The sequence below is a fragment of the Caretta caretta genome, chromosome 26 (assembly GCF_965140235.1).
Source record: "Caretta caretta isolate rCarCar2 chromosome 26, rCarCar1.hap1, whole genome shotgun sequence".
NCBI classification, from domain to species: domain Eukaryota; kingdom Metazoa; phylum Chordata; order Testudines; family Cheloniidae; genus Caretta; species Caretta caretta.
In genome coordinates this window covers 11,128,338-11,145,316 of record NC_134231.1, presented here as the reverse complement: position 1 = coordinate 11,145,316, position 16,979 = coordinate 11,128,338, and the positions used below count along the sequence as shown (strand labels likewise).

The 16,979-nt window shown below is 43.5% G+C and overlaps 1 protein-coding gene across 2 annotated transcripts in view; it reads right to left on the bottom strand.

Moving 5' to 3' along the window:
- Positions 1–16,979, bottom strand: part of ANTXR1 (ANTXR cell adhesion molecule 1) — a 221,186-nt gene that overhangs the window by 146,312 nt on the left and 57,895 nt on the right. For both annotated transcript variants that reach the window (XM_048829199.2, XM_048829198.2), the window contains exons 11-12: positions 8,478–8,547; positions 6,435–6,513 (exon numbers count right to left, since the gene is read on the bottom strand). In XM_048829199.2, the coding sequence (XP_048685156.1) occupies positions 6,435–6,513; positions 8,478–8,547 (149 nt within the window). The remainder of the gene's footprint in view (positions 1–6,434; positions 6,514–8,477; positions 8,548–16,979) is intronic.

Genomic DNA, 16,979 nt, shown 5'->3' with positions numbered 1-16,979 from the left:
ACCGCATTAATCAATGCATCAATGATTTAGGAGTCAGGGAGATTTTATGATGCCTTGTATATTTTAGGTAATTGGTTGCTGCAAGTGCAGGTTTATGTGAGTGTGAGTTCTCCCCTTAGGAGCTGTTCATTTCTCTTCTTTGAGAAGGGTTGTAGCATTATCGATGAAATGTTAAGACCAGTTAATCCTTGGGTGTCGTGGGTTGGATTCCCTGAAAGATTCAGAGCTAATGCTCTGGATGGAGAGTTTCGACAAAAGTTTTAGCGGTGTATATTCCAAGAAAAGAAATGTATCTTTGATGAATGAGTCTCATAAGAAGTTACAGTAGCACATTTAATGTTGGGCTCTAGAAGCACCAGGCAACTCTGACCTGATAATGTCTCTTTATACCACTGTGGCAGCATAGAGGGTCTTAAAATGGTACAAAGGGACATTAGCATAACTCAGGATCAGGCCCATCAATTGGCATTTTCCAAAGAGTCTATGGGACTTAGGCACCCCCTCCCCATTCAAAGTCAATGGGACTTGGGTGCCTAACTCCCATAGCCCCCTTTGAAAATCCCAGATTAGTGGGTTCTGTCTGACTGACATTGCTCAATGGGGAGAGAGTTTAAATTGGCATTATAGGACTGGATACTGTTCAAATAGAGTGAGATGTGCAAGGCAATTTTGTTCAAACAGCACAGAACTCCACAGGAGAGAGAAAGAGAACGTCTTGTTGAAAAATAATTAGGGAATGATCCAAATGCCAATTGTAGATTTAAACCAAAGCATGTTCCTTTGAGACCTTTGTAACTTATTGAGGAGAACTCCCATGGAGTTGGACCCATAATTTCCCTTGATGTCTTTGAAAATCTCCCCTGAGAGAGAGAGAGATTGCTGGTCAAACAATGGAAAAGAAATGTCAGCAGAAGAAATATTCCTTTTTTAAAATCAAAATGTCTGATTTCTCAAAATGATTAGATAGTTCTGAGTTTTATAAAAATGCCTTTCCCTCCATTGATGGACTTTAGATAGTCTTGGAAGAAGGATGTTTCATACAAGAGTTATGGGGGAAATGACAGAGTCTATCTTGAAGGTCTCCAAGCCATGAGAATGTGTTGTAAGAATTTGTTGCTATGTTGTAGAATCGTGTAAGGAAGAGGTAGTAAAGCCCATTACAGTATTCAGTCCCTTTATTTGCAGGTTTGTTCCTTAATATGCTATTCTCCAGGGTTTTCTGCCATGGACATTTTAAATGTCCTAACTATCTCCTTTGGGAGACTACTCCATAGCTAAGAATCTCACTTATAGGAAGATTTCTGAATATAAATATTCCCTTTGAAAGTTATACCTACAGGCGACAGCCTCAGACATTCACTCCCCTCTCTGATGTCTACGCTCTTTACAGACTTGCAGTCGTGTCTCCTTGCTCAGAGGTCATTTTGCCATGTTATAATACATTATTCCAATCTTTCTTCATAAGCTCTTCCCCTCTCGTCCCTGTGGGCCTGATCCAACAGTGAATCTTTCCATTGACTTTAATGGGAGTTGGATGTTGGCCAGTCCGTTGGACAAATGCTTGCTATAAAGAGAGCTAATGCTAATTGTTTTCTGGGGATATGCCGACACTGCACCTGGCAGAGCGCCTCCCACATACTTGCATCCCGGGAGCTAGTGCGCTAAAAATAGCAGGGTGGACACTGGGGCTCCAGAAGAGTTTCGGGCTAGCCACCTGAATTCAAACCCATGGGGCTGGGTGGGCCTGGATTCGGCGGCTAGCCCAAGCGTCTACCAGAGCCGCAACGTCCACACGGCTATTTTTAGCCCACTAGGTCAAGCTAAACGAACGCGAGTCTCTCTACCCACAACTCACTCCCAGCTGCAGTGTAGACATCTGTGAAACCCTAGATAATGCTTCTCGTGTGACTGACTGGATGTTTAATTTTCAGTAATTAATGCGGGGCCTACATCTATATGGCCTCAACTATGGTACTCAGGTGGGTGGAGGAAATGCTGAACCCAACTCCATGTTTACAAATGGTCCCAGCCTTCAGAACAGAACAAAGCTCCCTGCATCCAAACACTCCTGACCTTCAGACTGCTTGAAATCTGGATCTGAACTTCCGGCTAGAACCTGTCTCCAGCCAGAAGGAGTGTTACTATGATTTCTTGAGCTACTGATAGAATTTCAAACTTCGCAGTTCACAAGTCACGCTGGACTGGGAAATGAGACAGCTGCACCATGCTCCATTTGCTGATTCTCAAGACTTGGGCAAACACATATATTTTAAAGAAGCATACACACATTCTGGCTCCTTAGAAGTTTCACATAGCATGGTGCCACCCACTTTCATCTTCTGGAGGCCAGTCCCCAAACCTCAAGAAATATGGAAACACTCGTATGGGCACCACTTTCTCAATGAAATCTCTGTTTGCTGACTCATTCTCCCAACAAACCGCAGCTTCTCGTGAGCAATGGTTCTGAGAGTTAAGGCGTTTGCACAAGTGCCAAACAGTGAGCTGTCGTTATATGCGATCCGGGTGGGAGATGCACAGACAGGGGGAATTTGTGGTACGTTCAGGACATCGTTCCAGATCTAGGGCCGTTTTTGCATGCCGTCTGCAAAGAGCTTCACTGACATGCCATGGAGGAAAGATTTACAAACGACCTATTCCCCTCCCTCCCCTTCAAAGTTTCTTTGCAAAGTGAGGAGAGAAGCTCTCTCTGCACTGTGCTGTCACCTCCTGCTGCAGCTTTCCAAATTTTACTGGCTTTGGCCCTGATTCTGCAAACATACATGTGCGTATCTTTCAAGCTTGAAGCCAGTGCAAGTATTCATCAATTGCCTGAAGTTATGCATGTATGTAAGCATTTGCAAGATTGGAGACCTTGTTTTAGCTTTCTTTACAGTGGGTGTGGAGCATGGTGCTGATGCAAAAGCACCTAATTAGCCCCTGCCCCGTCAGCTCCAATCAGGGGAAACAGATTGGGGCTGATGGAAAAGGCCTGATGCCGGTTTGAGGATTGGCAATACCCGCTGGCCTGACCAGCCAAGAGTTATAAAGGCTGGGAGGGAGGCAGAAGGCGGGGGGCAGCCAGGGAGAAATCAGTCAGGAAGGGAACTGGAGGCCTCCTAGCTGAAGGCTGACTCTGCCTGTAAAGGAGGAGACTAATCCTGTAAAGCTTTTCTTAGATAAACACTGGTGGGATAACCTTAAGTAAATAAAGACAGGGGTGTTGTACAACCTCTCTGAGCCTTATTGGGGGCAGCAAGCAGGCCCCAGGAAGAGGGGCGGGTCATGAACCCTGTTGCAGGGTGCTATTTAAACACAGACAATAAATAAACCCCTCTCTTCTCCAAGAGAAACTTTCCAAACAATTTAAGAGCCGTTTACAACCACATTTCCAAAGCAGGTCACTGAGTTTGAACGCCATGCTTGACACACCCCATGCAAACTAAATTTTCAGGGGTGCTGGAATTGATCGGAATTGGCACTCAGGTTCCTCAGCATTTCTGGAAAACAGGCTTCGGGTTTCACAGGTTGGATTCTCAGACTCAGGGGTGCTGAAGATTAGCTGGTATTTTTGAAAAGGTGGCTGTCCCCAGGTTACTGCCAGAACCAGCAAAAGCTTTCAAACTGAAGGAAACATTTTCTGTGCACCTGGTGTAGATGAAATGATCACCATTACGCAGCCTATTGCTTGGAAATACTTCCCCTAATTGTTTTGTGGGCGTTATCAGTGAAAAGGTCCCTACAATGAGTTCTATCCAACTGTGTCCCAGTTAAGTGATGAAAACTCCATACTTAGGATCAAATTTGGGTCACTTAGAACAGGCAGAGATACAAAAATATACTGTACTATACACTTGTGCAGTGCCATATGACCCATACTCCATCTATGAGTCTCTGAAATCTATACTGCTATACACACATTTATAGAATGAACAAGCAGATTTAAATAATTTATGTTTTCCTCTTGATATCTAGACATACCGAATCTGCTGATTTTTACCTTACTCTGAATGTCTTGGCTGAGTAGCCTCCCCAATATAGAACATGTGGAAAACCAGAAATTCAAAGGAAGATTTTTTTAAAAAATTAGAATGTTGTATCCTATAAATCCTGTGTTTTAAATGTTCTCATGCTTCTTGCATGAAGCATCATTCAGCTAAAGCAACAGCTCATTGCTTTTATCCTAATTGTTGCAAGTGAGAACAAGTGTCCATCCCCGCTTGGAAATGAATGAAATAACTGTGAACCAAGTTCTGCTCTCACAGTTCATATGTGAGCTGCTCCACTGAAGTCAATAGGGGCAATCTTCCTTTGGTGTAAATTGTCACAGTGCTGTTGGAGCTAAGACAATTTACACCAACTGAGTATCTGCCCCAATGGCACGTTGCAAATATCAAACAGCTGCATTTTGCTGTCTGTGTTGATCATAACCGTATCTTGCTTCAAAAGGCAAAGCAGAAAAATTGCTCATAATTTATTCTCTCTCTCTCTCTCTCTCTCACACACACACACACACACACACACACACACACACACACACACACACACACACTTACTTTCACCATGGCAGCAAAGAGAACTTGAACTGAAATATCAACTCCAGCTGAAAAAAAGCCCCCTCTCAAGGCATAAAGATGCCCTTGTCAACTGCAGAGAAATAAGCCTTCATCTCAGCTCTGAAAACTGACATTTAATCATGTAGACAATGCGGGTGTCTCCAGACAATCTTGTCGTTGTTGCGACAGATGAAATGGTACAGGAGATATTTTCCCCCTTAGCCTGTGCATCAGTGTTCATGGACCACAACTGAATAGTCTTGGTATGTGGATATTATATAACTTGGCCTTTCACTAGCTCCACATAGAAACACGATGCAATTTTGTTTGGCGGATTTGAAGGGGGCAGGGAAAGAGTCCTGCCATAAAAGTCTTCAAGTCAAATCCTGCAGTCCTTTCTCAGCCAAGACTCCCAGGGAAGTTTTGCCTGAATACTGACTGCAGGAATTGGTCCTTTGTATGAAATTTATGACAGTGTAGAAAGCCAGCACAAGGCATGGGGGGGTGAGAGGGATAGCTCAGTGGTTTGAGCATTGGCCTGCTAAACCCAGGGTTGTGGGTTCGGTCCTTGAGGGGGTCATTTGGGGATCTGGGGCAAAAATTGGGGATTGGTCCTGCTTTGAGCAGGGGTTGGACTAGATGACCTCCTGAGGTCCCTTCCAACCTTGATATTCTATGATTCTATGATAAGTAGGGCATAGGCTTTATGCTATTCTCTCTGAACAGGGATGAAGTTCACCCTTGTAGAGAAAGCCAGACAGAAACACATAACCGCATGAAGAATGAAGTTTTAAATGGCATCAGTACGGGTGTCAATGAGTGATGCTTGGAGATCTAGGGCTAGATCCCAAAAGATTCTGAATATCTTTTGCTAGGTGCTGAGGGTCTCAACTCCCACAGGTTTCAATGGTAACCTCAGGTGCTTAGAATCATGCTGGAGGTGCTCAACACCTTGTAGGATTGTGCCCTATAATTGTGACCTTACCTTAATAAAACAGCTTATTTCAAAGCAACAGTATATAACAGAACCCCCCTTTTACTAGCTTAATCCCATACAGGTCAGCCAAAAGCCTTGACCAAATTTATGAATCTCACATGCTATGTACATGGGTCCCAATCGTACACATCCTATTCAGTCAGAATCCCACATTCTCATAAGATTCCCAATATTTTCTGTTTTCATGAGCACAAAGTAAATTCCTCCCAAATCTCCTTTATCCTTACTAACATGAAGCCTCCCTTCCTCATGGTCACACTTTAGCAGAAGTAAAATCCCCATCAAGACAACAGTCTTATTAACTATAAGAAGTTGCTTTCCTTTGCTCCGGCTGCTGCAAGAGGCTGATGAGAACCAGTGACTCAGGCATTGCTAGCAAAGAAGGACATGGGGTCAGTGCAGTCTGCACTTCTGCAGAGCTCCCCAAACTTTTGGGGAGGAGCATATCGATTCATAGACAAAGGGTCCGATTGCCACTGCCTTGCAACTTGTGCCATCATTTGCATCTGTGCAAAGTGGGTGTAAACAGCTATCATTGGTGTGAGTGGACATGTCTGATCCACTGGTGCAATATGCACTCACTATGCAAGGAGCAAAGCAGTGGCGAACCAGATCCTGACACCTCTGCTATATCACAAAACCACTTCACCATCTCCCATACATGCTCAGACAGAGCATGAACTGCTTGCTTCAAACCCATGTTAAGGTGCACACCACATGGGGAATGGCAGTGCAGGAGGGCCATGCGTAAGAGCTCACCACTAAGGCAGAGAGGTGGCTCCTTAGCATGCCACTCACCCAAGCCTCAAGTACCAGCACAGCTTATCTGTGGTTTAGAACCCTTTTGCTACAGAATCCTTTTATGCGCATATGTTGAAACTTACACAGTGCGTGCTGGAGATGATGACGGAGCTTGAGATGAAACTGAGGCCATCATTCATGCTGACCTGAAGAGCTGCCTCCCTGCAAAAAAACAACAACAGGACAGCCATCTGCCACGCTGCATCAGACACGTGCCCCGGCTTGAATCGGGGATCCTGATATCAGGCTCTGGCCAGTACCTGAGGTTTCAAACATAGGCTAATTCCCATCCTCACTGCCCCATGCTGCCATATTGTAATGCACTCAGCCACCTGTGCAATGTATTATATGGAGAAAAAAGTGACACCGCTGAGAAAAGAAGGGAGCAAAATGCCACCTCTTCATTCCCTTAGCCCTAGGCCCAACCTAGCCTTAGCACAATTTAGAGCAGCTTCAGAGCTACTCTATGTTTTCCTTAATTGGCTGTATTATCTGGTACCTCTACTATCTGCTTCCAGGTTTGCTAGGATCCTATCTGCTACTGACAAGTCTTGTTCTCCTTAATCTCACTCGTCATCAAGTGTCTGTATCTTCGGGTTAACAACCGTCTGTTCTGTTTATTAGGGTCAGAACATACATACAAACTCCCTCTCCAGCATAACAATAGGGTATTCTCCATTCCCATATAAAGAACTGTTTTCCCTCTACTAACTGACACTGGATTAAAAATTACACCATCTTCCTCGAGCTCTGTACTTTCTATTCCAATTGGGAATAGAAAAACACTGACCCTCTCATGTGAATAGAGCTCAGTTCATCGACAAGAGGAAGTCACGAATATGTCAAGAACTGCAGAGTACAGATTGCAAAGCCCAAAACAAGGCACATGAGAGCTGGGGACAAAACATTCTCTAGTGAAGGGTTCCTGCTGTGGAATGAATTTCCAGAGGAGATTAGACTAATCTAGAATCTGCCTGTCTTTAGGGAAAGTTGCAAAAACCTCTCTCTTTCTACCATACCGCATTTCCACCGTAACCAGAATGACATTTACATCATCAACCCCCCTCTGCTTGCTTCCCACGCAAAGTGAAAAACAGAAATGCCTTCCTCAAGCAGAATTCCTATAACCCAGAAGGAAGAGGAAGGCATGACTCCATGAACTCTGCTAGGGACCTTGCTATTGCCAATCCAATGCATGTGAAAGCAGATCAGATACCTTGGTGGTGGACAGCAGTACAAAATCTTTGGATACAGTGGAAAGCTAGGAATGCACCTGCCTGCCTTATCATTATGGTGACATTACTATAGGAGAGGCGGTGGGAAGAGGCAATGGGACACAAAAAGCAACACACATTTTTTTAAACCTATTAACAGGCCAGATTCACAGAGTCTGCCGATGATGACTGATTTCTCGCAGCTCCAGCTGCGATGCTTCCCGGTAGTATAACATTTAGTATAACATCGTGCGGAAGAACTGAGTGGATGCAGTGACTGAGCAGCTGCAGTAATAAAGTTGTCTCTTAAAACTGAGGAATGATGATGCACTGCAGAATTTCTACCGCTGTGCAGTATGGGCAGTAAGAGCCAAACTCATTCAGCATTGTCTCCCATGCTTTGAGCCTAATCATGCCATCCATCTTCACATACGTCAAATCATTCAAATCAGTTGACTTGAATGGCTCTGGAACAGGCCCTAAGTGAGAAAGGGCAGCAGGATGGGCCCCTTCTGTTTTATGACCAGTTCTTCCCTTTTTTAACTCTTTCCCAACTGCTGAAGATCACAAAATCCCTTTGTTGGATCATATCTTGAGTCACAGGAGCAGTGAAGGCTCAATACCCCACTATCTAGCTTTACACTATTGAGATAATTTCAGAGAGAGCTTCTAAGGCTACTGTTTTACAATTAAAACAAGATCTAGTCAGTCCTGCCATGTCCATATATGACCAACAGACTTTGGTTCAGCTTTCCTGCATGGAATTTGTGGGCTAGGAAGTAACTGTGGCCCAGTTTAATAGTGAATACAGGGATGTATGATAGTTAAAATCAGGTAAATCAATTATTCTTCCTCAGGCAATAAATGGGATCAGTCAATTTCAAATGCTGGTGGGTATCTCTAAGAACTTACATGCCAACTTCTTGTAATACAGGTGCTGGGCAGAGCAAATAGGTATCTTCTACTACGAAAGGTTTCTCATCTGGAGAAAGAAAGAGAGAAAGTGGACTGATGTGTGAGGAGTTTGGTAATGCACCATTTAAAAGTTAGCTCACCTTACCTGATCACTCTTGTTACAGTGTGTATGGTAACACCCATTGTTTCATGTTCTCTGTGTATATAAATCTCCCCACTGTATTTTCCACTGCATGCATCCGATGAAGTGAGCTGTAGCTCATGAAAGCTTATGCTCAAATAAATTTGTTAGTCTCTAAGGTGCCACAAGTCCTCCTTTACTTTTTGTGAATACAGACTAACACGGCTGCTACTCTGAAACCATTTAAAAGTTAGGATTACCTTAAAGTTTACAACCTCTTAATTCTCTCTCATGGCATATAAATAGGCTTTGAAGGATTAGATTTTTATCTGTAAATATCAGTAAATGTCTGTTTCACTGTACACATACAAACTGATGAGAAAATATTTCCACTGATAATAGCTGAAATGGAGAGTTAAACAAAGTAAGAAATATGGTGCTTGAGAACTTCTTAGAGTTCAATTTAAAGATATTTATTTTGACATACGATGTTGAGAATTTGTGTTTTAATGGTTATCAAGCTTAATTTTTGAATATCAGCATCAAATTGTCGTTACATAATTATTGCTTGATCCTCCCCCAGGTGACAGCCCCATTCATTTTCCACAACTATGAAAATTTAAGTTGATAAAAATAGAAAAAAAAATTGCTTAAAGTCCATAGTTTTGTACAACTGTAAAAATTTAAATAGATACAAATAAGAGGAAGATTAAAAATAGATGTCTCTCAAAATTATTTTTAAAAAATCAAATTCTGCCAAACCTATATATAAACACTTGGGAGTAGGGGTGGAAATCTAGCAGTCAGACTGTACTGAAGATGCCTGGATTCTATGACTGGTTCCCTGCTGACTTGGTGTGATGACCTTAAGCAAATCCATTTTTCCTTTCTGTGCTTCAGTTTACCGACCTGTGTAATAGGGATAATAATACTTACCTGCCTCTGGGGTGTTGTGAGGCTCAGTTAATTAAGAGGAGCCCCATGCATGCATGCCTAGGTGCGCTTTATATAGTGCTCTCTCTGCTATTGCATGATGCAGTTACTAGAACCGGGTGAAATTTTCAACAAAAAAATTTTCAGCAAAAAAATGCAGATTTGCTGAAACAAACATTTCACCAATTTGTGTCGGTTTTGCTGAACTGTTCATTTTGAAAAACAAACCAAATAAATTCAGAAAAAGTAGACATTTTCAAAACAAAATATTTCAATTTTTCTGTTTTGAAATGACTTTTTCTTTTGAAGTTCCCTTCAATTGCATTAAAAAAGAATGCAAATGTGTTAAAAATGCTCAAACTTGAAATGAAACGTTTCATTTTGGATCAAACAAAACATTTTGTTCAAAACAATTTTTCTTTACTTTAGGATTTACTGAAAAATTCATTATTCTCTAGCTGTAGAGGTTGCAGCCCATCAAGGATTGTAGGCTTCTGAACTGCCCCATAATTAAGAGATGTGCAAACCTCAAAATGTTCAGAGGTGATTATGCCAACCACTTTGGCTTAGAAAATCTCACCAAAAGTAGGCTCAAAACCTTGAGATTCCAGGTGCTTTCTTGGTTTTAGCTGGACCAGAAATACTGCAGGAGTAGCTTTTCTTGAATTACTGTGCTGGTTCTGCTTCCAATCCCTGACGAACTCAGGATGGGTAGAGGTTGTAAGGGAATTTAGATTGCGATTTTCAAGGAGCCTTATGGGAATTAGGCATCCAACTCCCATGGACACTCCTACCTCCCTTAGGACCCTTTGGAAATGGCAGTCTAAATTTTTCAACTTTTCAACCCTCAGAAAGGATTAAGGCTCGAATGAGATTCAGGTAATCTATTTCACCTGAACTGATTTCCTGGCTCAAGAGAAAAAACAGTCAGTGTGTGGAGGCATCTGTCTAGGCATTCATAACATGCTCATCACTGTAATATCTCTAGTATTACTGTTAAAGCCTTGGACTGGAAGTAGGAAGATCTGGCTTCTGTTCCTGATTCTACCAATAAGTAACTGTGGCCCTTATCTTAGCAAAGCAGCCATGCAGATGAATAACTTTAAACACATGAATAGTTCCATTGAGGTCAGTGGAACTCACATATATAAAGTTACCCACCTGCTTGAACATTTTGCTGGTTTGGGACCTGTCTGACCGTTGGCAAATTATATAAATGATCTGTGCCTCAGTTTTCCTAGCCTTATCTGGACATCTCTCTCTCTCTGTATAGCTGGTTGTTTCTTAATCATGGCAATTTGTCATTCAAAATTTACAACAAACTGGTTGTACGTCAAAGAGCTCGTGTAAATGAACTAGGATGCCCATGAACAGAATGATTTAGGTGCTGTTTCCATTCCATTAAGTGCAATTTGTACTGGAGATGGATGTTCTGCCATCTTGTTGTGTTATCTAATGAAGGGAAAGCAAAACAGTGAGATTCTGTAATCTGAGAAAAAAAAAGGAGGACTTGTGGCACCTTAGAGACTAACAAATTTATTTGAGCATAAGCTTTCATGAGCTACAGCCCACTTCATCGGATGCATTCCAATCTGAGGGCCTCTCTTGATCAGATTTTAAGAAGTGGTCAGCATCCAACAACTCCTATTAATAATACCTAGCACTTTTCATCAGTAGATCTCAAAGTGTACTACAAAGGAGGTCAGTATCATTATCCCCACCTTACATATGGGAAAACTGAGGCACAGAGCGGGCCAGAGACTTATCCAAGGTCACGCAGCAGGTCTGGGAACTGAATCCAGGGCTCCTGAGTCCCAGTCTAGTGCTTTATCCTCTAGGCCACACCACCTCTCACTAAAAGCAACAGCACCTGGTAGGTGTGGAACACCCCTAAAAAAAAAATAGGTAGGATCCTAAGTAGGAGTTGAGCTCTTTTGAAAATCTGGCCCTCTGTTTTTAGGGAATCTTGGGCAAGTTGGAATTCTGTATTAACTATCAATATTTGTTAGCTGTATGACCAGAGCTCCTAGGAGCCCTAGTCATGGACTAGGACCCCTGCTCTTTTCGTCCATCATGCTAGGTGATGTACAAAACACAGAACCAAAAGATGATCCTTGCCCCAAAGAACTGAAGTGCCAGCATCCGAAAGAGGTAAACTTTGAAGCTGAACAGAGTGCTGCGAACTTCCAGGAAAGATTTTCTTCAGCAGCTTCTGACCTCGTTTAAACTTTCCTGGGTCACTCTGCAGCTGTTTCCCCCGGTGCAGGCCAACCACAGCAACAGCAGAGGCCTCTGTGAAACCATGGCCCTCTCCTCAGCGGTAAGCTCAGCAGGGCTCACTGGGAAATGAGACAGTACAGCATATTTTGCTGCAACCCCATGAAGTTCTGAGACGGTGAGGCAGATACTGATCACAGGGTTTTTATGGCCCTGCTCGTAGCAACATAAAACCTTCCAGGGGCTGGAAGCAAATAGCAGCAGAAGAGAATTCTCTCCCTGACATTTCGATGGCAGCTTTTCTTATTGAAGATAAATGCATATTATTTTGCAGTATTGTTCCATGGGTACCCACCCAGTACATATGATACCCTCATGTGTTTTCCTACTATGGCAGCATCTTGAAAGAGGATTTTCCAAAGCCGGCTGGGAAATGTTTCTTTTTATTCCCATGGAAAATTTCAACAATAATGGGGAAAAAGGTTAGTTTTCATGAAATTTTTTTAAAAAGTTTTCATATTTTCATTAAAAAAGCGGGGGGGGGAGGGGTTGGGAGGCTTTGTGCAACAACAACAAGTTTTAGAGGTTTTCAGGTTTTTTTTGACAAAAACCTCAGAAATATTGCCAAAATTGGTCATTTCCAACAATTTTCCATTTTTGTCAAAAATAAGTTGTGAAAGAAAAATTTCAATGAGCTCCATTATTTTCAGTGGTGGGTCAGATCTTGGCATCTGGATTTTGTGCACATGGCTCAGCAAATGAGAGTTGGTTTTAAGCCACCGTTACTCTCCTCTGATCCCGTGCCCACCGGGTGCTAATTGGTGCCACTCTTGCTCTGCCCATAGCCCCAAGGGAATTGCCAGGGTATAGGGAAATACACTGACAACCTTCTTGCTTTGGGGGAATGTGGGGGTGGAATGGAAGGAGGTTGGCATAGAGGCTGGCTTTGCAGCATCAGAGGATTCCTCAACACCGGCTACAGATCCTTTAAGCCATGTGTAAGCCAAGTGGAGATCAGAGTTGGACGGCAGGTGGTATACAATCCATAGGTCTGATTCTCCACTGCTGTGCATCTCATGCAGCCATTCTCATCATTGCAGTGAGTGAGCAATGCTACCAGATCACAATAGTGACCTTTCACATCCACCTCACACAGGCGTAACCGGGATCCACAAGGGGCAAGACAGAGGAGAATCAGGCCCTGGGACTATAAACACCCTGAGGAGCCTGATTCTGTTCTCACTTATACCAGTGTAAATCAGGAGTAACTCTAGTGAAGTTAATGAATCACATCAATGCATGTGACAGCGGAACGAGGTCTCATGTCAGCCAGATGGGCCACTTTCTTCTTCTAAAACACCAGGGTAAAAGGCAAAGAACATGCGCTCTCCAGCATTTAAAGCTGCTTTCGTTTTGCAAGGCCTTTTGCTGAGACTATTTCACAAGCATTTTGTTTCTCTCCTCTCCACTCCCATTTCTTCTCCCGAAATTAAATCTACTCTCCTCTAGAAAGTTTATCCATCTTCTAGTCTCCAGGGCCTACTCTAGCTCATAACTGGCAGGTTTAGCTATGGGGAGGGATTGTTTTGTTTGGAGAATGTTTTTGTTTCACCACAGAAATGAGTAACTTTAACCCCCCCCAAACAAAAGAAGATCCATTTGGTTTGCATAACTTCAGCCATCTGACTCCTTCCTGGAAAACTGCATTGGGAAACAAAACAAAAACCCCTTTCATCTGCAAGTCAGTTTGTCTGTACCGGATGCATTTGAAACGATGCTGCTCCTCTTTGCAGGCTGCAGAAAAATGGGCTGTATTCCTCTGCAGGGAGAGACGGGCCCAAACTTTGGGCTTTGTGGCTCGGACCTGTCTCAGTTCACAATATACATGGAAAAATCGTTGATGGTAGAGTAATCAGGTAGCCAGGGCATTAGATGGGAGACAAAAGACTTGAATTCTGTGCCTGGCTCTGCCACAGACCAGCTGTGGGTCCTTGGGAAAGTCACTTCACCTCTCTGACCCTCCATTTCATTGATTTAGAATAGATTGTAAGCTCTTTAACGTCAGGAACTCTCTCTTAATACAGTACAGTCTAAAGGCCCCATTGTGCTATATGCTATATCCACATATAATAATAGAGATTTCCTGAGCTTACGAGCTTACAAATGTAAACAGTAATCAGTGCAATGGTTCACAATGTCCTTGTTGGCAGTCTCGGTAGAGAAGACAAGGTGCAATGGGTATATGGACACTAACCAACCGTTTAACTGAGGGGTACATTCAGTGATGAGCTGCCAGAAGCTGAAAAACCGGTTCCTTCACTCGCTCCGGGGCTTCTGTGGCATTTCAGCGGCAGGTCCTTCACTCGCTCCGGGTCTTCGGCGGAACTGAAGGACCTGCCTCCGAAGTGCCGCCGAAGACCCGGAGCACCACCGGGTGAGTAAAAATTAAAAACGGATTCTCAGGGGAGCCTCCCCAGCCTACAGCTCAGATGGGCCGGACAGGACGGTCCTGCGGGGCACATGTGGCCCGCGGGTCAGAGTTTGCCCACCCCTTTAACAACCAGTTCTAAACCAGCTTCAAAATTTAACAACCGATTCGAGCGAACCAGCTCCAGCTCACCACTGGGTACATTTCCAGGGCAGTGTGTGTATGGGAAACTTTCTTGCTGTAGCCCATGCAAATCTATTCTCTGCATAGAGACCCTCATGCAATAAGGAACCTTCCACCAGCACTTAAACTCATGCAATCTACTCTCTAACCTTTAATTAACACTTCTCTGGCTCAAAGAATATTTACCTGTAAATATTTAGCCTGTAAAACCAACTGAGCCTCACTTGAGACCATTCCTTTCTGCTCCCGACTTTGGTGAGCTTCTGCTAATTGCCTTCCACTGAGCCAGCCCTCTTTTCAATCTGTAACCTTAGGGTGAAAAAAATCCCAGACACATGCTGGATTTCACAGGAAGCTCAGAATGGGTTTTTTGATGGAACATAAAGGAGCAAGATGACCAAGCAGAGCCACCAAAAAAAAGTGAGAACTACTTTCATATAACCATGCAGTGCAGAAGCAGGCCAGCTTTGGGCTAGAAGCTAACTATGTAGAGACAGAATGAATGGGGACTGCATGAAAGCTAGGACAAGGATTTTAAAAACTAACCAGTGATGGTTACTGTTTATTATTTGCATTGCAGTGGTGTCTAGGAGCCCTGGTCATGGATCAGGACCCCATTATGCTAGGCACTGTACAAACGCGGAACAGAAAAAAAAACGCTGTCTCACAGAGCGTATAACTCTCAAATGATTTGGGGTGTCTCTATTTCTGAGTGAGACCCAATGCAAAGGGGCCTGAAAGCTCAGCACTTTCTGAAGATCAGATCTCTTTACCGTGTCTCAACTCCCTACTAATCACTTCTTTGCATCTTGGTCTTAGTGCCTGAGTCTTCATTTATTTCACTTGCCTAAAGCGTATCTTCCCGAGAATCATCCAGCCTTGATGGGACCCATTGTTTCCCTGTTTGACCATTGGATTGTTTGGGGGCCAGGGATCATCTATTGTATAGTGCCTAGCACAATGGGGGTGGGGCTACGACAATTCAAATTCTAATAATAGTCTCTGCAGTGACTCCTGAAGCAACAGGCTCCCACTGGAACATCTGCTCTATGCTGCATCCTAGATGCTTCTTCGGGAAGTGTTTAAGACTGGCCAATCTTGAGCCTTTTAACTCTTCAGCTATTCCTTCGACACCAGGCAGAGATTAAAAAAAAAAGGCGGGGAGGGTCAAGAAAATACCTTGGAAATCTTCACACCATCTACCAAACAGTGATCTTTGTTTATCCTGGCTGATTTTTTTCCCTCCCATTCTACTGCTTAGGATAGCCCTCCAAGAACAGACCCTTTTTTGACTTGAAACCCATTTGTGGGGAGGTAGGAATGCAGAAAGAGAGACACTGGTGTGTTCTCGGAGCTAGAGAAATTGCCTACTAAAAGACCCTGTAAGTAAGAAATGAATGTTTTGCTAATGCTGTAATGAAAGCCATGATGAAATCATGCTATAATTTCCCTGCTTTTTATAGGGAGCCACGCTCTCTGAAACCCAAAGCCATTGCGAGGATATTTAGGGGATGTTTGGAAGGGGATGGATAAAGTGTAGAGCTGTGATGTCACATTCTGCATGATTTGTAGCTAAAGTGAAAGGATCAGGATGGATGTTTACTCCGACGGGTTCATCTGTCATACTTGGGATTTTATTTTAAATGACAAACACATGCTTTAAAAAGGCTGCTGATGAAACTTGGCAGGCATTGTATTACCACTGGGTGAATCTGCTTTCACTAATAGCTGATGGCTCAGAGGGGTAGCATATACTCTATATAAGAAGCTTAGAAGAAAGCTTTAAGAACTCCAGAATGCCATATTTCCATAATGGTCCTGTACAGCTATCATGGCCCCTCCATATATATTGTTTTATTATTAACAAAGACACTGCACAAACACAGAGGTGCCCTACAGAGCTTACACAGACAAACAGAGAGAGAGGGACTGACTTGCCCAAAGTCTCACAGCAGACCAGTGGCCAACCCCTGGCTTTCTAATTCCCTGGACGGTACTCTATCCACAACCTGTCCTGACGTGGTGCATTACTCCAAGCTAAATACCATAACTCCATGCGCACGTAATCTGTCTTGGGAAAGGCAGCTGCATTTCCTATAGCATTGTTCAAACAACCTGGATCCCATTACACGGTATGGTGTTTGCTCATAGAGTTCAACAACGCCGTTATAGAGTTCAACAACGCCATGGCAGAGAGAGAGGCTTAGGCAGGGGTAGAGAGACACGTATTCAGTAAACGCTTAAAGCGAGATGGTGAGTCCACCAGGCAGACACAGATTAGAAAACAGAAGCTGCAGAGCAAACGGCTCTTGCACTAAGGGAGGCCAGGCCGCATGGAGCTGTGGAGAGTGAGTGAGTGTGACACAGCCAGAGGAAGAGGGAAGGCAGGAAGACAGAAAGTCAGGAGGAATTGCATGAGGAACTGGTGGATATGCTGGTCTGTGCAGTTCGGACCATAAACCTTACTCCCTGCTGGTACCCAGCACATACATGCGTGGTCCTGTTCCTGTTGTTTCTCGCCTCTCTTCTGATGCCAATTGCATGCATGGAAACAGGATGTCACGTCTCTATCCTGAGATGTTTTCTCCTTCCTTGTTACTGGTGCCACGCCATGGCT